The sequence below is a fragment of the Ursus arctos genome, unplaced genomic scaffold, assembly GCF_023065955.2.
Source record: "Ursus arctos isolate Adak ecotype North America unplaced genomic scaffold, UrsArc2.0 scaffold_11, whole genome shotgun sequence".
NCBI classification, from domain to species: Eukaryota; Metazoa; Chordata; class Mammalia; order Carnivora; family Ursidae; genus Ursus; species Ursus arctos.
In genome coordinates, this window is record NW_026622775.1 from 13,500,155 (window position 1) to 13,518,774 (window position 18,620).

Genomic DNA, 18,620 nt, shown 5'->3' on the forward strand with positions numbered 1-18,620 from the left:
ATTTAATTAAGGAGACATTTGAGAAAAGAAATCTCTAATATGAAAGAAGGAGAGCAAAACAAATGGATGAAATTCTTTTAGACCTATGTGGAAAGAATAAAACCTCAAAAATAAAAGTTGGAGTGTAACTATCATTAATAGTTTCAGAAATGTAAAAGGATATATTTCTTTGGAACAAAAATAGGATGCCATGAGAATTGAACAGAGAACCAGAAACCGCTCTTAGAAACTAAAAATATGATGGAAGAAATGAAATACTTAATAAAAGAGTTGGGTGATAAAGAAACATCCCAGAAAATATATTAAGAAGAGAAAGAAAAGGAAATTAGAGGAACAGTCCAGGAGTCATAACATTTGAGAAATAGAAATTCAGAATGTGAAGAACGGAAGGCAGGAAGCCATGCAGCATGTAAGTCACAAGAAAATTCCCCAAACTGAAAGGTGATATTTTTCACATTGAATGGGACCACCAAGTGCTTAGTACAATGGGTGAAAATAGGACCACACTCAGTCACAAAGTGAAATTTCATATATGTGGGGGAAAAGAAATAATTTTAGAAATTTCTGTGATTCTGGGGGGCAGGGTGAGGTGTCAAGGACAGGTGACGTACACATCATAATCATTATGGGTTTAAATTTCTCAACAGCATACTGGAAGTAAGATGATCAAGGAGCATTGCCTTCAAAATATAAAGGAAATTGTTGCTTATTTTTCTAATCTAGAATTCTATCCAAGCTATCAACTGAGTATTACGATAGACTACAGATGTTTTCCGGTTAGACATGTCTCAAAAAATTTATCTCATTAACATCTTTTCTGAGAAGCTGCTGGAGGACAAAATGTGCATATAAAACTTGGATTTAGAAAAACCCTTAAGACAGATTTAAAAAATAGGGAGAAAAATAATACCAAATAACTTTTCAAAGTGGTGTATCAATGTACCCTCCCTAAACAGTGTATATAAGAGTGCCTTAGGTCATGTCTTCATCAATAATTATTTTTCCTTTAAAAATTTGATAGAACTCATTTTGTAAATCTGAGCCTGACAGATCCTTTTTTCTTCTTTATGGGAAAAGTTTTAAAAGAGCAATTTAATTCCTTTAATTATAATAATATATATAAGGATATAGTGTAATATAGTATATATAATACATATCATGTAATATGTATATTATATATAATACTATAATTTTTTACTATTACGAATATTATACATATTTTATATTTTTTGAGTCAGTTTCAATCAATTATTTCTAGATGTTTTTCTTTTGTCTGTTACCAAACTTTTTTCACTGATATATATAATCTATCTGTTTTGGTTTTGTCTCCTCTTCATTTTATTTTCTTGGTCATTAAACATGAAATATTTAATCAAACTCACTAATAACTTTGAAAAATGCTAATTTAAATAAGAATGAAATGAAATGTTCTTTCCTCCAAATGTGTCTTCTTCATTTTATATGTTGTAGGTCACACCTAAATGTCTGTTTTTCCTCTGAACTTAATGACTCTAAGAAATTTTATATATATTAAGTGTGTATGTATGCATATACAGCTCTTACTACAGAAGTAATTTATGTTTATTGTGGAAAATCAGAAAATGCAGATAAGCAAAAAAGGAGACAAGAAACTTCAATTAGGGGCGCCTGGGTGGCACAGCGGTTAAGCGTCTGCCTTCGGCTCAGGGCGTGATCCCGGCGATCTGGGATCGAGCCCCACATCAGGCTCTTCTGCTGTGAGCCTGCTTCTTCCTCTCCCACTCCCCCTGCTTGTGTTCCCTCTCTCGCTGGCTGTCTCTATCTCTGTCGAATAAATAAATAAATTCTTTAAAAAAAAAAAAAAAAGAAACTTCAATTAATCCCTTCATTTAGGAATTGCCACTATTCACATTTATTTTAGGTTGGGTTCCCTGAAAGACAGACTTGAAGACAGATGGTTCAGTGCAGCTCACTGAGGAGCGCGCCTGGGAAAACCCCTGTGAGTGAGTGGAGGCAGCAGGACTAGGCCGTGGGGATTAGCTGGTCTGCTCCGCCGTAGCAACCAAGTCCTTAACCAGTCCTCTGAGGAAGTCGAACTGGAAGAGCCCTGCAGAGTTGTACCTCACTCAGACAAGGGGGTTGGGTCTTTGCTCTGAACCCTCATTGCCCAGGGACAGGACACAGGGTGCCCCTGGAGAGAAGGCGTAACCCTGAGCCAGGTAGCTCCCTTGGCCCAGCTGTGAGCTGACACTGTCAGCAGCCAACAGTCCCGACAGCTTGGACAGTGCAGCCTTTGTGCTTTGGTGTGGCATGTGTAGGGCTTGGTGTGAAGGTGGCTACGGTGAGAGGTGAATCTTGTCAGTACACCACAGCAACCACTAAAATCTACCTCTTGCACTGCCTGGATCAACTCGCTTAATATAAGTTTACTTCATCTGGGAACAGTTCCTCTGGGATTCTGATTGGTCTCTTTTTTCTGGGGAAAAGTAGATTAGTGGGATGAGCTATTAGCCCCAGGAAGGCAGCTATACTTGGGGTAACAACTGAGTTTATAATCTCTCTCTTCTGTTTCCCATTCTAGAATTGCCTTGCCTTAGGGCCTTTCCCTGAGGAGCCTGGGACTCTGGCTCACACTGTACTTAATCCATTTTCTTCTAAAATTTGGCAAAGAAATACTAAAAGACACTCCAGTGGATCATTTGGGTACCAAACTGATTTTTTCCTGCTCCCACAGTGTAAGACCAACCCTATCTTCTGATACTCTGTCATTAATTATTCCTGCCAGGATGGTGACTTCTTTCCTTGTCTATTGGCCTCTTGGGAAATAGGATTTCCTAACTCATAGAGGCCAGAGCTGGGGTGGGAAGTGGTCGCAACAGGGCAGCTTTTCCTTTTACTCTTTATTTCTCAGACCCCTGGATGCTGCGTGTTGAAGCTAGAGCACCATATGCTGGTCATTTCTGAGTGTCCTACATCCTGGAGGCTGTGCCCTGCTCTAGCAGTGTGTGCACACAGCCATTCCTTAGGCAAACTTCCTAAGTTAGATTGGATGACCGAATGCCCAGAGTAAAATCAGCTCACACAGATGAGAGTAAGTGTTCCTTCCTAGGTCCAGGCCATGACAGAACACCCTGAGCCGTCTACAAATGCTCTCCTGTTCCATTCGAGATGGTTTGCTCTGCCTGGCAAGTAGCAGCCTGAGTTAGTCTAGCTGCCCAGGAACCCTGCCCTGGTATGGAGGAATGGATTCTGACGTGGAATTGTCCTGGCAAATAGCTTGTAAAAAGAAGGATGTAATTGTAGCCGGTAAATACAAAGGGAAATATCAGTTAATACCTCACTATTCTATCATAATTACAATCCCTACTGGGGAATAATAAATTATATGTTCCAAAAAAAAAAAGATATATTCCAAGAAGAAAGGAGTCTGTTTCTGAAAGAGTCTATTTCTGAAATAACTTGAAAGAACCTCTTTCAAGTTATTTCCTAACTTGAAAATGGGAATACAAACTTCAGAGAAGACTGTTCTGACTTAGATAGCCTAATGAATGATTAACTGGCTGAAATATCATTGATGGTTATGGCTGTGTTGTATATCAAGCTTGTTTAGGGCAAATAAAAGAGCACTTAGAGGATTATGCTGGAATAAGCAGATTGCAGCAAATGCTATTTGTTCTCCTTTGCAATAAAACGTTCACCTCAGCCTTTTTTTTTCTCATGTAAGAGATAACAACAACAAAAAAAAATGATGGCTTTCTGTTTAATTGGTGTGTGTGGGGGGTAACATGGAAGAAGGAGGTCTGGAAGGAGAAAGAGGAATAGATAGAATAAGTAAGGATCATCCATGAGAAAAACTCCCGGCTCAGTTGTCCTCTGACCTCCGTCCCCTTGCTTGGTGGTGGGACAAGTGTATACTGATTCTCCCTCAGGACAGCATAATTAGGATGTATGTTTGCAGGCCAACAGAGATGGCACAGGTGATGTCCACATGTGATCTCCATTGATCTAGGGGCAACAGCTCACACAGGAAGGCCTGAAGTGACCTTTGCTCAGAGACAGATGGTGAGCCCATTGGGCCCCTTCTGCTGTGACAGCACTGCAGTGAGGAGAGCAGAGACTTTGCAGCCAGAACAGAGTTCATATTCTGGCTCTGCCAACTGCAAGCTGTGTGATTTTGAGTAACTAACCTAACTTTCTCTGCTTTGTTTTCTTGTCTGAAAAATGGGGATAAAATGATCTACTTCATGAGATCGTTGTAGGGATAAAACGAGTTAGTGTATGGAAAAGACCTGGCACATAGTTCCTGGTCAATAAATGTTCCCCTCCTTCCCTCCACTCTGCTAGAAGGCCTTGCTGCAATGCAGAGAATTGTCCTCTGGTAATTCTATAGAAAAGTCTTCTGTAGGCATGAAATCACCTGCTAGTTGTGTCTGGGACACAGGCTTTTGTGGGCCGACTAAGGTGCAGGGCTCAGGGCAGAAGGATGTTTCACTGTACCTGTGGCGGGACAGTCGTCAGGGTCTCTTCCTTGGCCAGAGTAGAGCTCTTTCCCTGAAGAGTTGGAATCACCCCATTCCCACCTGGAGTGTACCCCAGGTTTTGAAGAAGCTCCAAGATAGAGCAGCAAGGAAGATCTAAGGCTGAACAGGGGATCAACCTTACCCCAGATTTTGGGTTTTGATGAAAGCACCACTATCCTCACCTCTCCTAAATCTCCTTGAAATGCTTACTGTCTGTGATAGAACAGACTGCTCTTCCTCATGGACGCTTTTTTGCCTGTCTTCCCCAGGGCCTCTTTCAAAGCTGGACTGATCCCTTGGTTCTGATAATGAGCAGTGATTGTTGGGCCTCTGGTGTGGCAACCTGCCGGAATCTTTGCCCTCCCAAACTGCTCCTGGATGTTGATTCAACTCATCAGGACATAGATGATAAATCAGAACAAGAACCTTTGCCCTTACTCCCAGATCTAGAAACAATTTGGTGAATTACCAGTAAGCAGTATTTATAACATATAAAATGTCAGCTCTCCCTTTGCCCCTCTCGGCCTAGGGCATGCCACATCCAATTTGTCTTTGTTCCAACTGTGAGAGGACTTAATTTCGTCATTCTGGCCTGCTGCAATTAAGTGTTCTCCAAGCATATGATCTATGAGGAGGAGGAAGACGACCGATAACGGATCTGATCTTTCAAGGTCCTGCTTAAGCAACTGTAGATAATATAGAATGAGAGGAAATTCTGGAAGCTATCATTTTATTTGTTTATTTATTTATTTACCCCACAACTTATTTTTTTGTTTTAATTTCGGTGCAGTTAACATACAGAGTTGTATTAGTTTCGGGCATATCATATAGCGATTCAACACTTCCATATATTCCTCAGTGCTCGTCAAGATGAGTGTGTCTTGGTCCCCGTCACTTATTTCACCTATCCCGCCACCGACCTCCTTTCTAGTAACCAGCTGTTTGTTCTCTAGAGTTAAGAGTCTGTTTTTTTATTTGTCTCTCCCTCTTTTGTTCCTTTGCTCATTTGTTTTGTTTCTTAAATTGTATGTATGAGTGAAATCATATGGTATTTGTCTTTTTCTGACTGGCTTATTTCACTTAATATTATACTCTCTAGATCCATCCATGTTATTGCAAATGGCAAGATTTCATTCGTTTTATGGCTGAGTACTATTCCATTGTATATGTATACCACATCAAAATAAAAAGCTTCTGCACAGCAAAAGAAAAAACCAACACAACTAAAAGACAACCCACTGAAAAGGAGAAGATATTTGCAAATGACATATCCAATAACGGGTTAGTAACCAAAATACGTAAAGAGCTTATACAACTCAATATCCAAAAAACAAATAATCCAGTTAAAAAATGAGCAGAAAGCATGAAGACATTTCTCCAAAGAAGACATCCAGATGGCCAACAGACCCATGAAAAGATGTTCAACATCACTCAGCATCAGAGAAATGCAAATCAGAACCACATGAGATACCACCTCACAGCTGTCAGAATGGCTAAAATAAAAAACTCAAGAAACAAATGTTGGTGAGGATGGGGAGGAAAAAAAGGAAGTCTTGTTCGCTGTTGGTGGGAATGCAAACCAGTGTAGCCACTGTGGAAGACAGTACGGGGGTTTCTCAAAAAGTTAAAAATAGGACTATCCTACAGTCCAGGAATTTGTACTACCGGATAGTTACCCAAAGAATAAAAAATTTGAAGGCATGTATGCACCCCCATGTTTATTGCAGCATTATTTAAAATAGACTATGAAAGCAGCCCAAGTGGCCATCAATAAATGATTGGAAATCATCATTATTATCCTATGTCTGTCTCTGTTGAAATTCGACCTTTTACTTCTCTCTTTCCTCTGTAGATGGAATATATTATACTTTTGTTGACATGAAAAATCCAAATAACTAGAGAGAGAGCAAAGTTTTCAATGAGTTTGCTCTCTATTAGAGAGACTTCTAGAAGTCTCTCAATAAAGTGTTAATCTCTGAATCATTACTTAAATGGCTTTGTGTGGCTAGGCCTTTACTCTCGAGATTGTAAGCAGAAGAAAAGAGCAGTGTTTAGATCAGTAGTTCTCAAACTTCAGTGTCCATCAGAATAACCTGGAGGACTTAAAAGAAACTCATCTCGCTCAGCCGGACCCTCAGCAGATCTGCATTTTCAACAGGTGCGGCGGCTGGTGTCACTGGTCCAGGAACCACACTTTGAAAATTACCAATTTACATAATAAAAGCCTGACCGTTAGGAACTGCTAGAGAGCAGAACTCTTTTGTAATGCAAAGTATGGCAGATGTGATGGGGGGAGACTTGGGTTCCGGCGGCAATTCCGCAGACTACCAGTGGTGAAGCCACTGAGTCTTTGAGACTCAGTTTCATCCCCAGAAAGTCAGGAATGAGAATAATGCCTGTATCACAGAATTGCAGGCAAGATGAGATAAAGTCACGTGTGTGTGAAAGAGTGTGGTAAACGGCAAAGCACAATCTAAGCTTAACTCATTCTGGATATGCTTTCAATAGTCAGGTTTTCTCTTCTTGAGAATCAAAGCTTTTATTTTAACTTCTGGGATAGAAATCTTTCGCCATTGTCATCATCCTGATAATGGTAACAACAATTGTGGTCTTCTAGTCTCCTAGTGTACTTTCTATGCTGGGCACTTAACACATTTTGTTTATATCTTCCAAAAACCTCATAAAATCTATTTTAGCATATACATTTTTGCTTACCTAAAAGGAATATAGACAGAATTTACATTTCTTTTTTGAAGATGGAGGAAGAGGCCACAATGTAAGCCGTGCATGCAGCCAAAAGCTCAAAAAGGTGAGGAAATGGCCATTAGAAGGACTGCAGCTGTGCTGACCCATTGTAGACTTTTGATCTCCTGTTTTAAATCCATACGTTTGTGGTAATTTCTTATACCAGCGATAGGAAACTAATACAATGACTTTTCAAGGAATATTTTAGAAAATTGACTGCAAAAGAGATGTTGACATATTTCACTGTCCAGTTAGTACATGTGAAAATCAGTTCCCACCGGTAGTGTCCGGGTACTGTCTCCCTGTTCAGGTTCCGGAACCATCTGTTTGTGTTTTTCATTGTCAAATGTGCTCCTCCTGAACTTCATAAGCTCCCTGAGAGAAAAAAAGAGCAGCTCGCTTATACTCACAATGCTGGGGCTCTTTGTAACCTGTTTGTTGTATGAAAATAGTACCTTGTTGCTTTTGCAGTTCCCTGATACCATTTATTTATATTGGTTATATTATTACTTCCCACTGCCACATCCATTGTACTGCCTGTGATTCCTGTCAATGAGCCGACGACCATCAGGTGATGATCAGCATAAATGCGAGTCTTAGAATCAGCAGAAGAAAAATATGAATGATAGTTTCTGGTCTTGTTAAATTTGCTTTTCAGAATTTGGTAATGCAAAATAGGACAACATATCTCACAACTATGCTTTTCTTGAACTCTTTAGGCCATATTTACTGCATTCCTCCCTAAAATGGGATCTCCTTCAATGTTGACTTCGCTCCCGCCTCCTATACAGCCACTAGCAGGTGCGTAAGAAGAATGTTCTGACTTCTACATTACGTCTCTCGAGCGGCCTATGACAGACTCGGGAAAGCAGATTTACCACATTGATCAGAAGCAGGAGAGGCCATTGATTGAAAAGGCCCATTGATATTGCAGAACAACAGTCTAGAAATACCTTACAGGAGACGGGCATAGCGCTCTGAGAAAACCTTGTGATGCTGGCTGGTGTGGAGCTTTGTGGAGATGGTTAGGTAAATAAGGTGTTTGAAGAAAATGTATAGGTTGGAGAACATGCCATGGTTATATGGGCTTGCTAACATTCCCTGCCTCAACCCCACCCCTTCAGAAGGTTAGATCTTGAGACAGGACACATATCCAGACACTTAACTAGGATTTTCGACTTATATTGGATCAGGATTAGAAAGGTAAAGAAAAGAAACAAATCCCCAGCATTCACTGCTTTTTATTAGATGTACTTCACCCATTTAAGGGCTGTGGAGTGATGTGGCTGTCACCCTCCAATTGGGTATCTGAGTTGTGTTAGAGGCGGAACAAGAGGCTAAGGGTATTGTTTTAGGGGTGTTCCTTCGTTTGGAAATACAAGAATGAGGTATTAATGATTTCTTCTAACAGCCTCTATCAAAGAGCTCTATTGTGTGAATTTCTTGGGGATCTGATCCTAGTCTTGTGGCTTCTGACTTCATGCACTGTGAATTGCTTCCTCGTGTGTTTTGCAATGATGAATTATGAATTTGTCTTAGTGGCATAATTTCTATAGAAATTTTATGGGTCTATTTGGGGTTTTGTTCTTCCAAAGACATTTTACCTTTGCTTTTGTCAGGTGTCCAGGGATATTATTGGCCTGAGATTTCTTCTGTGATTACAATCTAACTTGGGTAGTCCTGGGTCATATTCAAACATCAAATCTGTGTTAATGAAGATGGACCCAATGTTATTATTAGCCCAGATTAAGACAAGCATGCTTCCTTTGTTTTCCTGTGTCTCCGAGTGGATTTCTTCTGCCCCCCCTTTACCCCCTCACCCCTCATCTTAATGTTTGTTGAGGGCATAACTCTTCAAAGATTTCAGCCTTAACTTGGAGAGCCAGTACCCAAATACCCTGTTTTCTGCTTGGGTGGGTATTAAACCCCCTTCATGATTTGGTCTGCGAATATTCCTAGGTCTGACATAGTATCAGTTCACATGCTGACTGATTTTTCAATTAGCTTTATTTTGGCCTCTGGGGAGTTCTCTTTCTTAAGAGTTCAAATATACATTTATTAAAGCACATTTGCTTTATTTATACATTTATAAATATTTTTTTTATTTTAATGTTTTTTTATTATATTATGTTAGTCACCATACAGTACATCCCCGGAATACATTTATAAATATTTATGTATTATATATAATATTTATATTTAAGTACTATATTAATACTTTATAAATAATTTTAATCTTCATCATTCATAATTATAAAACTAATAAGTATTTAAATAAATAGTGGGAAGACTTTCAACTTCTCTAGTCTGCTACTTCTAGATTTTCACACATATTGTTTCTTCTGCCTGAAATGTTCTTCTTCCTTTTCACATGGCTAAACCAGATATCACACCCTTAAGGAAGCCAACTGTGAACCCTCAGGTTGGAAGTAAGTACCCTCCACTCCTCACCCTCAATGCACGGACAGATATAACTCCCTTGTATGTAGCCTGCACTGGGCTAGAAGCTCTGTGAGGCCATGCTTGTTTAGTTTACTCCAGCTGGATACGTAGTAGAGAATCACTATTTGTGAATGAATGAACATCTTCTGCTGACCTTTGTTTGCTTATTTATTTATTATTTTTATTTTTTTAAATTGTTTATTTAAATTCAATTTAGTTAACATGTAGTGTATTATTAGTTTCAGGAGTAGAATTTAGTGACTCATCATTTGCATATGACAGCCAGTGCTCATTACATCCCTTGTCCTCCTTAATGCCCATCACCCAATTATCCCATCCCGCCACCCACTTCCCCTCCAGGAACGCTGTTTGTCCCCTATAGCTAAGAGTCTTTTACGGTTTGCCTCCCTCTCTGTTTTTATCTTATTTTTCCTTTCCTTCCCCTATGTTCATCTGTTTTGTTTCTTAAACTGCACATGAGTGAAATCATATGGTATTTGTCTTTCTCTGACTGACTTATTTCACTTGGCATAAATGAAATAAGCTCCATCCACATCATTTCAAAGAGCAAGGTTTCACTTTTGTGATGGCTGAGTAGCATCCGTCGTATTTATACACCACATCTTTATCCAGTCATCTGTTGATGGACATCTGGGCTCTTTCCATATTTTAGCTATTGTGGACATTGCTGCTGTAAACATTGGGGGGGTGTGTGCCCGTTTGAATCACTGTGCTTGTAACCTTTGGATAAATACCTGGAAGTGCAATTGCTAGGTTGTAGGGTAATTGTATTTTTAACTTTTTGAGGAGCCTCCATACTGTTTTCCAGAGCGGCTGCACCAGCTGGCGAGGATGAGGGGAAAGGAGCACTCCCTTAACACTTGTTGGTGGAAATGCAAACTGTTGCTTATTTTTAAGTGTAAATCTTATCTTCTCTGTAACATCACTGGCCTCTAGCCTTCATGAATTTTCCTTGGTTTGTAGCAATATGGCAAAACTCCCACTTGGAGTAATGGCACTAATGATTATCAATTTATTAATGAAAGTCTGATAGCTAACTTAATTTTCCCAGGAGAAAACAAATATTTTTTCCTAAGAAATTGTTTTGTTCAGCTTGTTTTTTCATCTTGAATTTCACCTCTTGTCCAACTGAGAATTTCTAAAAATTCTGTATTAATTTTTGTTTCCCTTCACTGGAATTACTTTCCCCTTTCTTTATTAAAAAAATTCAACTTTATGTCAGGTGGCAAAGTATGGAAATCTATTCTTTACTCAATATTTGTTGTTGGGTACCTTCAAAGTACAAGAAAGATGCAGAGATGCTGGTAGCTTAGGAGGGCTGTGTGATTATTACAGGTGTTCTTAGGGCCACAGGAGATTCAAATGTGTTTGAAGGCCTAGGGGACGGAGCTAGAATAGGAAAAAGAGAAACAGGGGTTTCAAGAAAGAGGGAATAATGATAGGACACAGTCTTCCCTTCATCACCCAAAGAATTTATAACTTATGCTAACTGATTGAGTAGAGCACCCCTAGAAACTACTCCTATTGGCTTGTGTGCACAGGTGACAGAAAGAGTGTGAGCGAGCCCTTGTAGCTGAGGCAGTTGCTGACCATTTTATGCCTTTCCTCCTTGCGCTAGGCAGATCAGTGAGACCAGAGAATTCCTGAATTTCAGAGAGTGGGTTGGTAAAGGGTGAAGCTTGTTTCTTTCTTTTTCTAAATTAATTTTTAAAGATTTTATTTATTTGTCAGAGAGATAGAGAGGGCATGAGTGGTGGGAACCTGCAGGCAGAGGGAGAAGCAGGCTCTCTGCTGAGCAGGGAGTCCAAAGTGGCACTCGATCCCAAGACCCAGGGATCATGACCTAAGCCGAAGGCGGATGCCTAACCAACTGAGCCACCCAGGAGTCCCTGAGAAGCTTGTTTCTCACAGGCGTATGTTAGATCGGTGTTAGATAAAGCCTACAAACACTCCTACTGGGTAAGGAGAAACAGTGATAAGAAGTGAAACACGGTTTTAAAAGTAATGAATATTGGAGATATAAAGGTTGAAAGCTATTGTGACAGTATGTTTATTGCTTCCCCCCCTGCCATTTGGCCATGCAAACTTGTCCCTTACATGGCAATTTAGAAAGAGGAATCCTAAAAAGTGCCGTTGGGATTGCTGTCTGATGATTGAGAAAGTCAACTTAGTTCCTGTATATTTTACACACACACACACACACACACACACACTCTCTTAAAATGATGCAAGCCAGAGAGAAAAATCATGCATGCCATTTAATTCGATTTCTTTTGGTTTCAAATAATTACTTTGATTCCATTCATAACTTTTGTGAACGTTTATTTTGAAAAAGTGGTTTGTGAACTGGAAACATAGTTCTTTGTTTGCCAAGGCTGAGTGTAGCTTACAATCAGAGACTATTCTCTGTAAGTTCAAAGAGTTTAATTTAATGTCCTGTACCTTAAAAATAGAAAATCATATCCTGACATTTGCATATATCAAACATAGGAATCCCTGTTTGCTGAGAAAGCAGCACAGCTAATGCAAGAACGTGAATTCAAGAGAGTTGTCAAATGCTTCCTTTTTCTACAAAAAGGGGTGATGTCTCCGTGGATGGAATCTTGAGTCTATCAGAGACTTCAGATGATCAGTTATTGTTTGGAGAACATCTTAATGAAATGATCATCGATCAAAGAGCAGTAAGCAAGAATTAATTCTCTATTGATTATTTCCATTTTGCTTTTCTTTAGCTAGTAAAAATTTTTTAAAAAGCAGTTTTATTCATTGTAGCCAGTGGGGGATTACTTCTTTAAATAATCAGAAACTCTGGCTCCCCCTAGTGGTCAGGAGATCTAAACTACTGTTTTACGTGAGCTTTCATTTCGTTTTTGTCTTTAGTTTTGTGAATTAGGCATAGCCTAAATATTCTGTTCCACGTGAAGAGGGCTTGTCTAGTGGCAAGACTAAATGGTGAATCAAAAATTCGGAATTTAATGATACCTCCACGCCTCTACATTACCAGTGCGGAAGCATGGCGGTATCGGGTTCTGTGAAGGCCTGACATCAGCTATGATCAGATGAACTCCAGGAATGTTAACAGTAAAAACCCAAACAAAAGCAAATCTGCCAGGTAAGGGAAATTTTACCTCTCATGCTTCTAGATAGCCCATTTGATCCACTAAGAATGGTTTTAAGACCTTTTGCAATTAAAATTCAAAAAGAGAATTAAATGGAATAAGTACCTGCTTTGAAACTAGACTGGTCTGGGCTTGAATCCAGCTCATGCCCTTTGGCAAGTATGGAACTCCTATGCCTTAGCTCGTCCTGCAACAGGAGACCAGTAATAATCACCCTCCATGGAGCTGTTAGGAACTTGAAGTGAAGAAGGTATGGAAAATGTTGCCCTCAGATTTGTAGCAAAGGATGTTAATACAAAGAAGACTCTTACTGAGAGGAGTCTTGGTTAAGGAAAGGACTTGATTAAATCACATTTTTTCAGCTAATATGACCACAGGTTAGCTTGCCTAAAGTCTCTCAAACCACAGGGCCCATTCTCCCTGCCTAAAATTCCCCTAATAATCACACAAGACTCATACCTACTTGTTCATTCTTTTTATTTTTACAAAGCATAGCAAAATGAGTAAACAACTGACAGGTGAAGAGTTTGCACAACAGAAGACCACCCTGACCATCTCTTGATTTTATGGGGAATCATAGGTGGGGAAGGTGTTCCTTTAAAGTGATTTTGTCATAGAAGAGTCATCGGAAATGGTTCTCATGGTGGGGGAGAGGAAAGACAAGAAATCAACATTCACAATTATTTAAAAGGACTTAAAAGCTAAACATAATATACATAGTAACTCCTTTATCCTAGTACAAAAATAGTGCCAGAAACTATATATTTGTTCAAATATATTGAAAAAGGTATAAGAATACAAATAGATATCAACAGTGGCTAGTGATGATTCATAAGGTTTTCTTTTCTTAAACTGTAATAGAAATTTATATTTTCAACTATTTACACTGCTTTCAACAACATTTATTAAGACACGTTTACACAGGCTTTTGAGAAACATATGGAAGGGTGAAGTGAGCTTTAATACTTTCTTCCTTGCCCCCTGTAGGGGAGCAGAAGGGGTCCAAAACTGTGCACAATTTAACAATCTAAAAGAACTCTGAGTAATCTCTACCTGCCTAGCATATGGAAAAAAACTCTATATAGTGGAACACATGACTCCTTACATAATGTGTTCTTTAAGCTATCAATAGGCTAAATGATTCATACTTGTAAGAAGACAGGATATTCACTGATGAATTCTTAGTAAATTCCAGGTAAAGAAGGTCCTTGGGGGGAAAAAAAGAAGGCCCTTGGAAAACTGTATATAATACATATATTATAGATGACAATGCAAGTGATATAATGTACCCTATATTTTCAGGTTCAGTTGGCAGGGTCAGAATCTGGTAAGTCTCTTATCTAGCCATTTTCGCAGACTGTGGGCTCCTTGAGGTCACTGCTCTGTCTCCGCGGTGGAGCACAGTGCCTGGCAGGTCGCAGGGACTCAATAAAGGGTGGACTGTCGCATGTCTGATACTGAGCAATTCAATTATACCACCTGATTTCAACTACAGTCGTTCACAGGAGAGGAACAGCAATTATACCCTTCCCTCCTCTCATCTTAAAATCAATCGTGTAAACAAAACAAAACAGAACAAAACAACAGCACTGCTTGTGATGACCTATCAAGTGTTAGGAGTAAAATCTGGTGAAAAACAGAAATATTGAAAATCAAATTGGAGTAGGTCTAACATTTGTGCTCTATGCTGAAAGTAAAGGCACTTTACTGCTACGTAAGAATAGATCTGTTTCCTCCCAGAACCCAAGATTTCCAGTATATTTTCACACACTTTCTAATCTCAGTACTCTTATCTAAGGAAACTATTCTTCACAATTAAGAAATCAGTGGTGACAACATCACTTTCCAGAGTTTGTACCTTGAGGCAAGGTACTCAAAATCTCATACTCACTAGTGATCTGCATGAGAAACCAAATAAATGTATTGTCTTTTTTTCATTCTTCAAAGCATAGGAAGTGACATGTGGGATTAGATACCGTGTTCTGTAGCCCAATATCCCGCTTCTGACAGTGGTCTCCAGGGCCCATTAGGGCTGACGCAGTGGCTGCCTTCTGTGACATCCTCCTCGAAGACAAGAGGCTTGGCCCAAACAGAGGTTAAGTGACTCACACAAGTTCACACAGGACTGTGACTGGTGAGGGCCAATCCTGTGAAAAATATAAGGCCGGGCAATTTTATACACATTTTTTAACAACTTAGTAAAATAGTGGGCACTTTTTGGGCTGAAAATTGAAATCAATGGCATGTCATTCAGCTATAACTATAACAACTTTAATCTAGAAAAAGAACAACTTCTTACTGGTTATGGGTAACATAAATATAGAGCAGGGGAAAAAGGACTATAAATATATTTTTTCCAGCTTGGTAAGATACTGGAAAAAAAATATTCACATAAGAACAAAAGCTTTGATTTGTGCCCATGTACCAGATAATCTATGTATGGAATGATTTTCCTTAAAAGTAAAAATTATTTGAAGCAACTAACTGGTCCTTAAGAAGCACTCTTCTTCCGTAAGAACTAAAACTTCCAACAATATAGGCATGGTGCTACCCAACTTCTTTTAATTGCTAAACTAGTAAAGTAAAATAAACCATTATCTAAAGGTAAACCAAACAATTTCTAATCTACATATTATCTTCTTGCTTGTTAAAATGACACACAGACAAAACCTCCATCCATCTCAGTGACCTATTAGATGGGTCTAGACAAACTACTAAAGTATATGATTACAGATTTTAGCATAACTGCTAAATCACAAGGTGTATGATAAAAAGGTTACTAAAGACTGCTATTCTTGAAACAGTTTTTCTATACTAAGGAATTACGCATGCATGTATAGGTGTACACCAGTATATAGATACGGCATTTTAGTGACAGCTTGTGTAATTTACACACCAGTGCCACCAAGAGGCAACTTTATAGATCTCACCTACATGACATCAAATAAAAATCAAGTAACATCCTGAAAATACAAGTATTACAACAATTATACATACAGCAACAGTTGGTAAATTCCTAGACTCGCCTTTACCACTGTAAAGTAATGGCAATGCAATTTGTTTTGCTTTTTTTTTTTTTACCTGAATGGTAAGAATAAAATCACCTTATGTAAGATTCACTCAGAATTTTAAAAACGTAATGAATATGTTGAATTTTAGGCAGTTTAGGGAAAAAACAATATGAATGGGAAACAATGTGTTTAGTGGAAGTTACTTTGAGGATGCTGCACCGTGTCCCCAAGAGATTTTCTTCCCAGTTTAGTGACGGAAACTCAGAAACTTTTTTTCGTGGTTAACAAATCAGACAAACGTCTCTCTTCCTACTTTCCCTGAGTCTAAGCATTCCCATATGTTTGGGACAGATTTTTGCTTCCTGCTCGATTTGGTATCTCCTCCTCCAATAATGAATAAATGTGTATTCATGGTACACAGGATCAGTGGGAACCCACTCAAATGGGCTCAAATCTAAGACAATGTTAACATTTTCTAAATGTGCTAAAAGCTCTGAGAAGTAAATATGAATACCTATCAGCCCAGGGTCAGCATTCAGTGCACACACCCACACTTCTGTGACTCTGAGTCCACTAGTCCTATAAACTGAAATAGGGCAGTTACTTAAATGCAAACTCAGTACTCTTAAGTGTTATTCGGGCCTCAGCTTTCTTACCTTTCTGCTTCCTCAATTTAATTTTTGACCCCAGTATCAAGGATAGCTCTGTGCTATTTATACAATTAAAACTATTCTCTATATTTCCTTTGACAAAGAAAAATAATGATTCATTTTACCTTTTATCTGCAGTCATATCTCACCTCAGGTCAATGCTCCAATTATCACTTTTATTCTCCGTTTTCTGTCGAGACTTACACTGTTCACTTATAAACTATGATTTGTAAGGAAAACGATAAGGAAGTTATTTTAAAAAGGAAGTTCAATGTTCTAAACACTGACTCTCAGAAGAATCTTCCAACAGAATGTTTCCCTTCAATGACAGATAGACATGGCCATTCCATTTCTCGATCACACCCATTCCTCAGCAAAGTCAGTGACAGGAAGTCTGTGAAATCGGTGTCTTCTCCTAAGGTTTCCCCCGCTCCATCAGATAGGGTAAACGGAAACGATTTTACGGGTAATCTTTGGATAGACGTATGTACTGAAATGAAAGAGTTCTCCCCTTCCTGCTCACTAACAAAAACAGCAAATCAATTAAACTATACCTTTTCTTTACAATACTGCCTGATAGTTCTTGCCATTAGTTTCAGAGTTTTAACTTTTTTTGTTAAGGTAATACATTGTTGACAGATATTATCCTTTCCCCTTAAAATCCACTAGGCCAGCACTTTTCTCTTTCCAATGAAGGTTTTAAATGTCACAGAATACATTCAATTTGCTCCTAGACTATTTTTGAGAATGGAAAGATTCCATTCTTTAAAAGATTGGCAATTCAGAAAACACAAAAACAATTATTTAAAATCCCCAAGCAAAAACCAAAAAACAAAACCCCCCAAGCCCAAAAAACAACAACAAAAAACAAGTCAGTGCAAGAATTTTCACTTGCACTTTGCAGTACACAAAATATCACAAACAGAGCTCTTATCTGTGTACTAGGAGTGAGTGGGTGTCGTTGAGAATCTCAGATCAGTGGCATGAAACAAATATACAGAAAATAGGTAAGAGTCCCCTAAAAACATTTCATGCTGTGCTCTTAAAAGTTGTGCAAAAATAAAAATACAGCAGTGGCAAAGTATACACTCGATCTGTACAGTGTATAGCAAAACTAGACATACTGCCGAATACACCGTCTGTAAACTTGAATTTGGCGCGAACGGGCCGCTCAGTTCCGCTTGGCCTGACTGCTCTCCCCATTAATCAGCGTTTTCTCCTGCTGTTCTGCAAGAGCCTGCCATTTTTGCCTGTTCTTTCGGCAGCCATCCAGCAAAGGGAAACAGTCCTCTGATACATGCGTCAGGGCCTTAAGAGGGAAAAAGAGAGCAAACAACTAGAAAGCATCCAGAAGATAAGCCCTCTTCCCCAGGCCTATCCCTAAGGGCCACAATCTACACTCATTTCACCAGCAGGCCCACTGTTGGGCTTTCACAACGTGTGTGAACGAATATGCAGATCATTTATGATTGATCTCTCTTAATTTGTACAGACAAGGAGTATGTGCTGAGAGAGCATACACACACACTCAAAGTAACCTTATTGAGTTATGATAGAGACAGATCTGTATGGAACCCGCTTTGCGGGGAAACAGTAAGTTTTGCTTTTTGGTAGTACAGATGGCTCTCCCGAAGTGTGACTGTATCGGGAATGGTGTCGTTTTTGTGTTTTTCTATAAAGTAGTTTTATACAATGTACTTAAATAGACTTGTATCCAAGATCATAATAAAGATTAATTTATAATTCTCTATGGTATTATTATGTACCAATTATAGTACCATACGTATTTAGATACAAAAATGTTCACTGCAGGTTTCTTTGTAATAGAGAAACTCTGAAAATAACTTTAAATACCCACCAACAGGGTTGGGTATACTATGTTACTATTTTGCATCCTTTAAAAATATCACAGAAACACATGACATGGAAAAATATACATTATGATGTATTATGAATTACAAGAAAGCAAATTTGTTAAGTGGAAGAATATGACAATTTCATAAAGCATATACACGAATATATTTACAGTAGTTGCCTGAGTAGTGGAATTATAATTCTCTGAGTTTTGTACAATGAGAACATTATTATTTCTGTAATAACTAATAGTAAAAGTACATATCAATATTACTTAGA

General features: G+C 38.7%; 1 protein-coding gene and 1 long non-coding RNA gene across 4 annotated transcripts in view; one reads left to right on the forward strand and one right to left on the reverse strand.

Annotated features, from left to right (window-relative positions):
- The window catches only part of LOC113255614 (uncharacterized), a 62,154-nt gene extending 46,228 nt beyond the window's left edge, over positions 1-15,926 (forward strand). Inside the window, exons 5-7 of the long non-coding RNA XR_006409608.3 lie at positions 7,964-8,045; positions 9,629-9,673; positions 10,516-15,926. This is a non-coding gene — a long non-coding RNA (uncharacterized LOC113255614). The remainder of the gene's footprint in view (positions 1-7,963; positions 8,046-9,628; positions 9,674-10,515) is intronic.
- PDE5A (phosphodiesterase 5A) overlaps positions 13,287-18,620 on the reverse strand; it is a 141,310-nt gene continuing 135,976 nt past the window's right edge. For all 3 annotated transcript variants that reach the window (XM_026499250.4, XM_026499253.4, XM_026499252.4), the window contains exon 21: positions 13,287-17,796. In XM_026499250.4, the coding sequence (XP_026355035.2) occupies positions 17,659-17,796 (138 nt within the window). In that variant the 3' untranslated portion in view covers positions 13,287-17,658. The remainder of the gene's footprint in view (positions 17,797-18,620) is intronic.